At 44.5% G+C, this 13,303-nt stretch overlaps 1 protein-coding gene across 1 annotated transcript in view; it reads left to right on the top strand.

The window, feature by feature from the left end:
- GALNT13 (polypeptide N-acetylgalactosaminyltransferase 13) overlaps nucleotides 1-13,303 on the top strand; it is a 136,209-nt gene that overhangs the window by 114,237 nt on the left and 8,669 nt on the right. Inside the window, exon 12 of the mRNA XM_054829171.1 lies at nucleotides 9,284-9,418. Coding sequence (XP_054685146.1) covers nucleotides 9,284-9,418 — 135 coding nt within the window. The remainder of the gene's footprint in view (nucleotides 1-9,283; nucleotides 9,419-13,303) is intronic.

Here is a 13,303-nt window from a genome sequence, read left to right as displayed (position 1 = left end):
GAGCGGGGGACAGCAGCCGCTCTCCTCTCGGCTGCTGCAGAGCAAACGAAACAGCAAACACATCGCAATTGCTTATTAATTTTCTCTTTAGCACCCTATGCCTTTTCTCCCGTCTGGAGCTTCAGTTGCTCCAGGTACAGTGGTGAACCTGCTTTTTGTCAGGAAAAAAATCACCAGGAAAGAAGCAAGCACACCGTGGTTGTGGGCACACGGCCGCAAAGCCCTGGGAAGGGTCCCGCGGTGCTCCCTGCTTCGCCGGGTGAGCTGTGCCATCGTGCGCTGCCATCTGCTTCTCGGTTTGGTCTCGCTGTGCCCGAGAGAGCAGCCGTGGGCAATCCGGAGCGGCAGGAGCTCTCGGTTAGCGGCGCGGAGGTCAGCTCCGTTGTTGGGGCGCGCTCCCTGTGTTTCCCCAGCGAGGAGGCTGGTGGGTGCGAAGGTGGCTGCAAGCCTGAGGCTGATGAGAGCAGTAGCTGAAAGGGGCTGCTTGTTCCTTCTGAGATGTTTCCTCCAGGTAAATACCATGCTGGTTTTTCCATACCGATAAGAAGAGCGGAGCGTCAGCAGTGGTGTGGCTGTTTCTCAGCAGGATCCCGGCGGGCGCTCAGAGCCCCGGCAGAGGCCACGTCTGGGGCATTTTCCGCAATTTTACAGCCTGCCCCAATTCCCTGAGCACGGAGGGAATGTTGCTTCATGCAAAACCTCTCCCTGGGCAGGTTGGAGCTCCTGGCCTCGTTTACTGGCTGCCCAGGCTGATGGCATCGTGTCTGCGTGGCAGTTCTGCATGGGAGAAGGATTTAGGAATTTTTGGAAGGGCCATTGTGGTTCCCGCAGGATGGGGAGTGTTTTGTCAGTTCTCAGTTTGAGGGACGGTGGAATTGCATCAGCCAGGGTTTGCTGGGTAGGAGCTTACCTGGGGCAGCTGTTGGAGGGCGAGCCCGTAACGTTTGAACGGTGTGTCTGTGTAGATGTGCAAGGGAACGTGGCTCCCTTCTGGTGATCTTTTATACAGAAAATTCAGGCTCAGTACTCACAGTCCAAAAAGAACCCCAGCACACACAATAGGGGTTGTTAGCGGGTTGGGTTTTCCCCAGTTAGCTCTACAGAATGGGTCTTTCAGAAACTATTCTGTTTCATAGAGTTTCCGTTTTTTCCCCATTCAGACTAAATGTGTATATTTTCAAATGCCTTCCAAACACGAGCGCTTTCTGTGTAGTGGTATGTAGAAAAATAATTTATAATCTCTCGCTTTGTAAGAATTTATCGGTACGCTATGATAACTTGCTTACGGCTGGGAATGGATGGAAATGCGTGAGCTGCCTGACTCGTGAGACGTTTCTGTAACGGAAGGCCTCCGTTTTCAGGAGGTTATAACGAGTCCTTTTTCCTCTGTTAATACCGCTGCCAGATGCGAAGGAGAGGCAGGCGTGCCCTGGGTACCGGACGACAGGCGATTGAAGTGAACTTGCTGTTGATGCCGGCAGAGCCATCCGATCACAGCTGGCACTTTGGCCACGGAACACTAATGCAGGAGTCACGTTTTACATTTTTAGTGAGCTCGTTATCGACTTACTGTTCAGTAAGTTATCTAAAAGCATTTTATGTACAGGATTGAACAGAACAAATCCGCTAGTTTAGTGACAATTGGACGTTTATTTGTGCGACGGATAGAAGTTCCGCAGAAAAGAGGAGTTGAGCAGTACTCGTGCAGCTGATCTGGAACCCAATAATCTCCAGTCTCTCCTTAGAGAGCTCGCTGGATAAGGAGACACGGCACCCATTGCAGACTTGGAGTTCAGTGCTTGGATTTGTTACTTGTGGTATCTTGGGTAAATACTAGATTTCCTGAGTGATCACCAGAAAGCGACTTAGCCCTTCTGAGCTCTTTCTGCCTTTTCCAACTTGTGCAATCTCCCGTTTTCCCTAACTTGACTTTCTGTGTAGCTTTTCATCTTCTGAACAGACCCATTATGAATAAAACTAGTTATTGCTTATATTTTGTTAGTCTATTTTGCTGATATATGATTCCCCTTGCAGACTTACATCATTCTTATGGGTTGAGGTGATGAACCTTTGGGGCTGAAACTGTCTAATACTCTGGATTTGCTCGGGATGCAGCACAAAGGAGCCCTGGGTGATCTTCAGCACCGTTAAAATAACTGTGATTAATGGGGAACAAAGGAGCCATGCCTGCACGTTAAATAATAGTATCTCTTATTTAGCACAGTCAGAATAGGAATAATGCCTTCTTTATAGAGTCTATGGAAACACTGAATTGCTGCTGCTTTAAATTGGCAGAAATGGTCACCGGGGAATGCGGGGAGGCTAACATTAGATGTGTAACCTTGCGGTAATGAAGCCTGGGCAGATAAAGTGCAGAATCTGAGTGTTTGCTGTACCTGCTCTAAGGCATGTGAATTTGGCACGGCGTAATGAACACCATGAGATCCTGGAAGCAACGACAGCTTCTTGTTGTAGGTGTGTAGGGAGCCATCCTTTATGAAGTGATGGCTATCTGGGGAAGAAAAACCACCAAAACCCAAAAAAACTCCACCAAGTCAAAACAAAACACAGACACACACAAAACCCCCACAATCCCCCACCCCTGTGGACCCAAAAAATCAGGGGTTTTTTTGTTTCTGTGCAAAATGTTAAATGCATCTGAAATCCAGATAGAACAACAGTGGTTTTGAAAAGGACAAAGGATTCTGCGGTGGAAGGCAAAGGTTTGAATATCAGGGAGGTGTGCTCGCGCTTTGCACAAAGGTGTGCTCGTGCTTTGCACAAAGGTGTGCTCGCCCCGGGCACAGAGTGTGCTCGCGCTTTGCACAAAGGGCTGGCGCCAGCCTGTTTCCCAGTGCCGTGGTCTGACTGCGCTAACCCGAGTTCCTCGGCAGCCCTCGCAAACCTCGCTAAACCGGGGTGTTTCCTCAGATCCCTGCTGCTGGTACTGTGCGTGTCCCCAGGAGATGCTGCCAGCCGGTTTTCTTTTCTTCTATTTTATTTTATTTGTATTACGTTGCCCATTTAGTATAGTTCTGACTAGTGACTTCGATCTGTGGTAGCTGGTGGTAATTACAGTGTTTCTCTGGATTACGGTGAATCGCTCTGAATTACAGTGTTTCTCTCCGTGGGCTGAGCACCGGGATAAATGAATTCTTGGCACTGGTGGTTAGAGGCTGAAAACAAGTTTTATATGAACTTTCCAAGATGCGAAAGCCGGTTCTGGCTTGGCGGTGTCTGTACCATTCACTGGTTCGTACGACTGTCGCTTTCACGGCGTTACAGGTCTCGGCATAACCTCTTCTTTAGAAATAAATCTGATCCCTACTGCCGGAGGGGCCGCAGGGAAACCCATGAGCTATTCGGGGGCTCCAAGCTGGGCACGTCTTCAGGTCATCTAATAAACTGAAGGTTGACCCTTGATCAGATTTAATGTCCTCCTGTGGGACCCACTGTCTTGGTGGGTTTGTTGGGTTTAGTTTAAATCTCTTCCTTCAGGGTGAAAAGAAACTGTTGGAGTAGCAAAACCTAAAACCTGTTCTATAAATCAGCTGGAATTAAACCAGGGCTGGCTACGGCCCATCCCAAAGGCTCCGGATGAAGGGCTGGAGCTCTGAAGGACTGTAGCCACAGCAATTGCTCCTCTCCACCCAAGTCAGCCTAATGAGCATCCAGGCCCCAGCAGGGCTGGATGCTACAGGAGCTTCTGGGGAGGTGAAGAAAGCACGCGTGCGTTTCTTCTCGTATGATTAGATTGCATACTACACAAGCAGGAATGGAAATCAGATTTTATTTTATTTTTTTCTTTTCCTAAAGAGCTGTTCTTTGCATAGTGGAGTGTCAGAACTGGGTATTTTTTCCTCCAAAGAGTTAGTGTAGTTGTTCTCTGATAGGGGATGGACTTGCCTGTTGAACACCCATCTTCCAAAAAGTCCTCTTTGGTGGAAATGCTGAGACTGAGTCGTGAGGTGCCTTTTCCACGTGGCAGTTCTGGATCGGTTCAGGTGCTAAAATGCTTAAGTGACCTTGGGAAAGGCAAGATGTCAGGGAAGAGGCAAAATATGCAAGTCCTTGCCCCCAAAAGTGACTTACCTGGCGAGACCTGGATCTTTGTTGGGTGGCAGGGGAATCGGCTTCAATTCACCTGTTTTGCCTAAGGTGACTTTCAACATTTAATGTGTAAACAACTTCAGGAGGAGAGGAAAAGTGCTTTCCTTGCAGCCTTTATTAGAATATTTTAATTCCATTAGGGAAGGTGAATTCGAAATTTCCCTTTGGGAGTTCCGTAGATAATTAAAGTGGTTGTCAGAATAAATTAGATTTCTCTGTCCTTAGTCATGTCCAGTTTATAACTGTCTTTGTTGCATGGTGGACTTCTGCCTCGATTGTACAGATGCATCCTTAAGATTTAGTTCCACATAATGAAGCATAAAATAAGGGTTTATGAACAGTATTCTCAGTATTAAACCTCTTATGAGTTGACAAAACACCCTGACTAACTGTTTTCCAAAGAAAAGGACAACCAGATAATGGCAAAGGAAAATTCGGGCCGTGGGCTGTTGCAGCCCAAATATATATATATATATAAGTATATATAAAAATAGCTACCGATTTGTGTAGACCGCTCAACTGATTTCCAGTTCATGATGTTGCTTGGCGTTTTGTTGGTGCTGAACAAACTGATTAGTTTCTCAGACTTTTATCAGGAGGAATACTTCGTTAGCTGCTTTTTCTGTGAAAGTAGTAATGAAGTTATCAGTGTCCCTCAGTTCAGTCTGGCCGATGGCTCAGTCTCAGGGGTTGGCTTTAATGGACCTTTGGCTTTATAGGGCTTACTTCTGCCTCTAAACCTGCTGTATGGAAATGCATTCATAAAGGATATTAGCAAAAATAAATACACAGTACAGTAACTCCTATAAAAACCTGCTGCTGCGCATAGGCAGTAAATCTGTCTCTATCAGGATTGCAAGCATTATGAAAGCCAAGGTGTTGGTGGAAAACACGTGGTTCCTTTTTGTTTTGATCAGCTCCACGAAAAGCAGAAGGGCGTGAAAGTATTTCTGTGTCCGTATAGGAAAGTGCTGCACGGGTTGTGACAATATTTTGTATTTTGTCATTCTGGAGACTTTATTAGTGTCTGCTTTACTAGTATCTACCTCACATGCGTTAGGGACTACTCGAACCCCTTTTGGAAAATGAATTGGGATTAAGCAACCCGGCAAACACCCGCGGGTCTGGGGGAGCAGCTCCTGCCCAGGAACTTGCTCGTGGTGATGGAGCATCCCCTTCTCCTGCCCGGCAGGACCGCTCTGCTCCGGCCAGACCCAAAGCTCCCGCGGCTGCAGGGGAAGGCTGGCCACGGCGAGAGCCACCAGCCCTTGGGGACAGCTGCGGAAGAAAAGCAAGGGAAGACCGGACAGAACTTTATTCAGCCTGTGCTCCCCGCCGCCGCTCAGCGGGGAGGTCGGTCGCGTCCCCAACACGTGGGCGCTTACGGCCGCAGCAGACTGGGCTCCTGCTCGGGAGGTCCTCTCCTGTCTTGCGCTGCAATGTGTGGTGTGAAATACGCTATTTAATTAGCTATGAAATGCAACATGTTGTTCTTCACCCTCTATTTTTATGTCATTAATATAATTATATCTATAATTAATATGGATGGTAGCAAAAAGCTAGCCTGATAATTTTACGTCGTCTTAATTAGCATTCATTTTTCTTCCTTAAGACGGCGTGTTTTTCAAACCCATCTTCTGTGGTTGTTAATTCAGACATCACTTATTCTTTCAAAAGATATAATGGAACACTGTATGGCAATTATCAAAGATGAGAGGAAAAAGAAATATGCAAATGGAAATACATTTCAAAATATAAGTATTTGCTTTCTGTAAAACACAGAAGAAAACATGTCTCTGAGGCTAAAAACATCTCTCTGAGACTAGAAGAAAATGCCTGATGCCACTATGTTCATTGTAAAAAACCGACACAAATAAGTTGAAAATTAGAAGTCGCTTCAGGATAAATGGTAGTGGATAAATCTCTTAATAATGAACATTGGAAGAGATGAAATATCTGTACGGTATAGTCATCGGAGTGATTCTTGAACCCAAACTGCTACTTCGAGCGAGAGATAGTTTGTGCTACAAATTATATCTGTGATTTTCAGGTTATTAGATTACTTGCCTGTGTTTCTTGTTCCAGTTCTGGCATGAGAGCAGGCAAATAAGTCCAGTATTCTACAAGTAAGAAAGATTTTTGGCTGAAGCTGTTTAAAGGAAAAACCGAAGCCCTCCCAAAAAAGTTTTTTGGTTGAATATTAATTATGGTAGCTTGGTAGCTGAATGTTATTACAGTATCTGGGTTTGAATAATGGTTGTTTCAGCCCAGGTCTTCAGCACCTCGACTACGTGGCATCTTCCTCTCCCCGATCCAGCCGTAGGATAGTTTTGACCATGGATAATTTTAAGGACGCGACACTTGGGAGTCTGAATACTGAGCAGTGCGCTTAGTATGAGTAGCACTGCTGGACACATAGGGCGTGTTTTACTTATAAATGAAATAAAAATGTCTATGGGAGAGATCTATATCCCTCCCAACAAATAGGTACATATTTATAGAGATATTTATAGAGATCGCAGCTTAATGTTATAGTGCCAATAGTCTTTTGGACCTATTTTAGGTAGTCTATTAATTTCTCCCAAATTTTCTTCCTCCTTGACTTCTGTGCTTATTATTCCAAAAATAATTTCAAAACAGTGTACTGGAAGGGGATTTTCAGAAGTCTTGAGGAATGATTGAAAAAGGTTGATTTTGTTGTTATATTGTTTTATTTTGAGAAGAATTTTCAGATGTTAATATAAATGAGAAGGTCGTAAACAGTTGAATAATTTTTTATAAAACCTTCAGACTTGAGTTTGGTCCAGAACTTGGACTGTTCTTGTACAATTTTTGATGAAACTTCACAAATGATCCTGATTTTTTTTTTTTTGTAACCTTATGCACTTCCATGAACTTAGCCTGATGTGCTCATGTCAGCTCGTCCGATCAAGAGAGCATACATCTGTTGGACCTCTACAAAAAAACCCGGTCATCGGTCTGATCAAACGTAGACCTTTTTCATCAGTGTTTGTTTTTTACTTACCGGGGACAAGGTGTAGGCAAACATCTTACTATAAAAAAGGACAGTTGGGAAAAACCACACAGATTCAGGACACAAACTGAAACTTGGGAAGTGCATGAGTGTGACAGCTTGTACAAATTTGAAAATCTGAAAAATCTGCTTCTCCTGCCATGCGTTTAACATGCTCGAGTACCTGTGAATGCTTTAGTTCTTGCTGAGATTTGCTGGAGATGGACGTGGTTGAAGCTGCTTTTCAAAATGACACCCGTGTCTCCTCGTTGGTCAGCCCTCACCTATAAATTCTCTTCTCTAAATACTTACAGAACGTAACCGAGCGACCTCGTACGTATACGGAGTTTCCAGCACCTCAGCTGAGGTTATATGGGGTGGGCTTTTTAAGGCTTTGAACATATAAAAGTGGGGAGGGAAAATGTAGAAAATATCCATATGAACACAAAGTGGCATTTTTGATGTGCCGTGGACCCATTTCACCTTCTTCCAAAAGGACAGCGTGCTTCGGGGTGCGATCTCGGCAGAGCACTGGCAGGTTGATGTTTAAACATCTCTCTTGCTGAGTATTGGCCTGTGGCCGATGTGTTTTCAAGTGAAAGCAACGCTTTGAGACCCTCAGATTTGATCTCAGGGATTTATCACTGGATCAATAAATGCAAAGGGCGGCTGGTGCTTTGCCGTCCCTTTGGATCCCAGATTTTCACCCAGACAAGTGGCTGGCAGGCGGTGAATAAGAAATTTGGAAAATGGGAGAACTGCCGATCCGAGCAGCTCTTGCTCTCTGGCTTCGATCTGGACCTGGTTTCGTACTCCGTGATTGCTCTGAAAGACTGGGCTGAACCTCCAGCCTCAAACCCTTTGCCTTTATTCCCTTGGCTGCTTTGTGCAGCAGATGGCTTGTGAGAGTTACGTGGGGAGAGTTACCTGTCCTAGAGCAGCACTGCCAAACATCGTGTTCCCAAGGGACGTGGTGTCTCCCACCCTCTCGTTAATCCACTGATGAAGTTTTTGTTTGATGCTCGATTGATTCTTCTTCCTTGAGTGCAGTTTAATGTTTTGCTGGAAGTCTCAGTGGATCCACATCCCCTGGGGCACTGTGTTATTTGTGGTTCAGATCTCAGTCTCAGCTCTCTTAATTATACTGTAGTCCTTTTACAAGAGGAATAGGTTGTAAAGGAACTCGGAAGCCACCGAGTAGTTGAGGAGTATGTCCACATGCTGTATTTGTCTGTGCTTTGATGATAAGTCTTTGTTAATTTAAGCATTGCCACAAAAATGAATGTTTTGCGTATTATTGACAGGACTGTTCCTCCATTGCAAATGTAGGTACATATTTATACCCATCAAAACCTGAATGGGACATCATAATTCCATCATTTGTCGTGGTCTTGACATTATTTTATTAACCGTGGATTTTCTCATGCTCCTATTTCCACGGCGGTGTGAGCCCCAGCAGCAGACCAGCTGCTCCTTGCAGTGGGGTGGAGGATCCTGCTGGACAGGCTGAGGAGGGGGGACCAGAGAACAGAAATAATTCACTTTTTGCTAAGAAAAGGGTTTTCTGCAAGGAAAGCATGGAGCAATACAGATCCTCTGAAACTTATAACTGGTTTGAGAGGAGTTTGTTGTGAAATATTCTCTTGTGTCTTCATTTATTTCCTAATTTGATTGAGAGACACCGTATTTCTGAAATATTCACGTATGTGAATCTTTCACATAGATCATCCTTGGTACCCAAAGTTAAGGCAGATACTAGGAGGAAGACTTAGTTTAGGCAAGTTTGGATTCTTCCAATGATGGGCTCGGTTTGTCTGTTGTATTAAAAGGTCTGTGATAGTTCTCCTGAAGCCAGCCACCACAATCACATGCTTCTGTAGGATTCCCAGGAGTTAAAACTGAGTGTGTGCCTGGGTGGTTCCTGGGCTCAGTCCCATAAAATTTCTTTTCCTAAACATGATATTCCTTCTCTTACATACAACAGACATTCACCAGTGGAGAGACCTGCATGAAACCCTCGTGAAATCCAAGGCACCACTTCAATATTTGGAGAAGAACCTAGTTCTGCTCCGCTGGAGTAAAAATTCTGTATATTCGGAATCAGCCATGGGTTAGGACTTTTGCTAATTCTTTGTCACTGCAATGGTTTTCTCTTTCCAGGTGTTTTCTTACACTGCTGACAAAGAGATCCGGACGGACGACTTGTGCCTGGACGTCTCGAGGCTGAACGGCCCCGTCATCATGCTCAAGTGCCACCACATGAGGGGGAACCAGCTCTGGGAGTACGATGCCGAGGTACCGCGGCGCCAGGGAGAGCACCCGTGCTTGCCGGGCACCCGCAGCCACGAGTCTGGGCTTACCGGCCGCGGTGTGGCACGGGGCGGGGAGCTTGTGGCACGGGCTGCCCGAGCACGGGCTCGGCACTGCACAGTAATTCAGCTCATCTCCGGGTTTTAAATTCAGTTTCCAACAAATCTGATTTTTAGAGGGGTGAAAAAGTCAATTATAGTTTAAAAAAGCCCATTTCTAGTAGCTGGCGTTGTCTTGCATTCTTACAAACTTAAAGAAGTATTCTGCTTTTTTTATACCAATGAAGTAGAAAACAAGATTTATTTGTTTTTCAGTTACAGTTTTTCCAGTTTATTTCTGCTGGCTCTTATTGACTCTGGATTATAAATTGTGCTTAACCATTTTCCGTATCCCCATCCCCTGTTCCGTTTGACGCTGCCATGGGATGGAAGGTGGCTTTTCCTGGGCTTTGAGAGGGCGCAGGCTGACGAAATTGGATAGCTTATAGAGAGGTTGTGAAATTATTACAAATTATGTGCAAATATCTCACGATTTTATGGCCGAATAATTCTTCTTTTTAAATGAGGCAAGAAACAGCAGATGAAAATTAAAACATTCGGTTTAAGCTTTTGCTTTGAAATGTGAATGTGCAGTTTTGCACAGTGAAAGTCACACAGAGGTATTAGCATTTTCTTCAGGGTAGGGCCTTTCTAACATGTTATGGTAAGACAAAAGCATGTGATCCTGCCACCGAACTGCCGAGTAGAACAACGATGACGATACTTACTGTTGAGGTGCAACTTATTTGGTAACGTTTGATCCATTCTTGAGTTTAACATGTGAATTTAAACCATTTTTCTCTTTAGTAAAGATTCTTTTTCTTCTCACACAAACTGCATGCATGTTTTGATAATTGTTAGGTGGTGTTGAGGATGTTCATGCCTGCACTTAACACCTGGGATTTCAGATCTTATATCCTCCTTGGTTTTGTTCCTGCAAGCAGATGATAATCGATTTTTAATCAGTTTGAGGTTGTTTGAAAGGGAAGCTAAGGAGCGTAGTGCTGACCGGTGGCCGAGGACCAGGAGTGGGTGTCGCAGGTTTAAATTTCTCCGTAGGAAATGACACGTCCCCAAACCCAGCGGGCACGGTGCACCCAGCCTGTGCCGGCAGCGATGTCTCCTTGTGCTCGGGTGCCCCGAGCACGTCCAGGCAGGTCTCTGCTTGGGCCCAGGGAGGCTTTTGGGTGAAGTTTGGAGAGCTCATGGGGGGTCTGTCTGGTCTGACACCCGCTGAGGCAGATGCCCTTTCGCCTCCTGCTCGTAGCACAGCAGTAGCATCCTCTGCCCACCGGTGTGCACAGATCGGTTTTCAGCTGTAACACCTTAAAATACCAGGTTGTCAGACTATTGAGCTGGAATATTTCAAGCTTACTTCAGCAATGCCTTAAAGGATAGATTTTGAATATTGAATAAATACTAATTTTAAAAATGCATGTTTTTAATATTATTTTTAAGCTTCTACAGCCCCGTCCTAGCTAACACAACCAGCGCAGAAAGCAAGGCTGTGTCTCTGCTCTGCGCTGGACTCCGCGCGCGGGGGCTGCTCTCGCTCTTTCTCACCTTGCCCAAGCATCGGCGGCTGTTCCATCGCCCTGCACGCGGCCCGAGGCAAGGGTCCTCACCACAGCCTTTTTCTCTACCAGAAGCATAAAGAGCAATCTTTCCTGATTAAAAGAATATTATACTGTCGCATTCCTTTGAATATTTTGGGTGCAGGCAACTGAAAAGGAATCTCCCCTTGGAGCAGGGCTTTAACACCGGCTGCCCCACGGTCTGCGCTTACCCGGCTCTGCTGGTTTAGAAAAGCCAGATTAGCGTTGGCACTGCAAAGCTAGAAAAATACTGATGTATTTAAGAGACGTGTCGTCTTTTAAAAAGTATTTCCAACATTTCATAGAAATAGCTGCTTTCGCCTTTTGCATGGAAAGCTAAATTTCTTCCAACCAAATTCACTCTCCTTTACCTTTAACACTGGAAACATGCCGTCTTTTTTCTCTTAAGTTTAGCATAAGAGATCCATGATGGCAAATTTCTAAGTAGCTGTGTAAAAACAAAATCAACCATTAGGTGGAGCTCATAAAAAAGAAATACACCATTTTTTTTTTTATATAAGGGATCTCTGAGACAACGGTTTGCTGTTTATTCTACGTCTAAACCAGAGCCCACAGCATTACCTACCTTTCCATTTATTGACAGGAATCGCTTTGTTAACAGTTTTACCCTGTAAACGTTCAGACTCGGCTTGCAAGCTTCCCTTTGATGACAGCATTGGTATTTATCTTCTATTTATGAGTCTATTAACTGGCCGAGCGGGGGGGCACCATGCCGCGGTGCTGAGCCCTGCTCCCCTTCGCTTTGCTGCCTGGTGATGTCCGAGTGTTGCAGGAAGCCTCCAGATACATACCTATAGGCGGTGTGCGTATATATATGTATACATATCACAATATGCAGTATTTCTTCCTGAGAAAGCAACAGGCTTGTGATAATTTTAATTAATTTTTTTCCAGAGAAGCAGTTGCAGCACGCTGCCTGAATCCCTTTTATCCATTCATTTGTTTTTCCAGCGAAACTGCTCTCAGTTTTACATTGCTTTTGTTATTCAGAACTTGAATTAAGGAGATTTCTGGGTGTCGCGCGGTGGTTACAGACCACATCCCTGCTCCGGTTAAAGGTGATTAGGCCTTGAGGCTTGGTAATGGAGAGCAGTGCCTTGGGCACATCTGGGGGGACAGAGAGAGATGTAAAGAATCATAAAAAGGGATTTCTCAATAGAGATTTTCAGACAATTTTCTTTGATTTACATACTGTTATTAAATTTTCTAGAATGCTCTAGTTTAGTTTAAATTGAGGTATTTAAATAGATAATATACTAAAAATCACAGAAAGTCTTTTTAAAGAATTTACATGTACCTTAATAATATTACAGTTCTGTAAGATTTTCCTAGCATTTTTATTTTTTCAACAATAAACAAGGAGCTGGGAAGATTTTGTGGTGGTAAGAGGTAAATATCAGTTTCATACATGTTTGTGAAAGTATCAGATTTAATAGGTTTGAAGCAGGCTATTCAAAAAGCCCCTTTTCTCATTTTCTCGTACCAAAAGTGTCTGGATTTGTGCGAAATGCTTTTAACACTCGGAATTATTAATACATTTTTACGTGCGCTTGAGATGCAAAGTTAACTTGAACGAACGGAAGAAAATAGCGATCAAAAGGTGTCAGTCGGTTTGTCAGAACAGAAAATCGCTTGCTGGGGGAGAGGACAAGAATTGACATTTGTATTTTGGGTCAAAATTGGGTCAGGCAGGCGTACAGGTGTGTAGTAAGGCTTTCCAAAGTGCCTCACCCCTTCAAAAAGTCTGCCCGTGTGAATTGCGTCGCTTCAGATTGCGATGATCCTGTTGGATTATCAGCTGATAACTGAGATGAATCAATCGGCTGATAACTGAGATGACAGATCGGTTGGTCACTGCGTGGCAGCAGGGTTATCGCATGGAAGCAGAGCATTTTGCGTTACGTCTTACGGAGTTAAAACGATGCCGGTGTCTTCATAGCCCATAAACAACGCAGTACTTGTCGGGGTTTGTACGCCTCGTGGGAAACCCCAAAACACTGCAGAACTGAGTTTAATTACTTTTTCGTTAAGCAAAAGCTTAATGAGGAGATACTAAATTTTAGCAGATTGCCACGGGTCTTGTCGCTGAAAAACATCCTGGAAGAAGAGAACGTTGTTTTAAAAATTAAAAAAGGTAGGTGAATCGCACATTATGGAAGGAACATCCTAATTCCCAGATGATTGCTCTCACCTGGAAGAAAACAAACATTTAAGTT

The sequence above is a fragment of the Grus americana genome, chromosome 6 (genome assembly GCF_028858705.1).
Source record: "Grus americana isolate bGruAme1 chromosome 6, bGruAme1.mat, whole genome shotgun sequence".
Taxonomy (NCBI): domain Eukaryota; kingdom Metazoa; phylum Chordata; class Aves; order Gruiformes; family Gruidae; genus Grus; species Grus americana.
The sequence above is the reverse complement of the archived record's forward strand: the minus strand, read 5'-3'. Positions and strand labels throughout refer to the sequence as shown.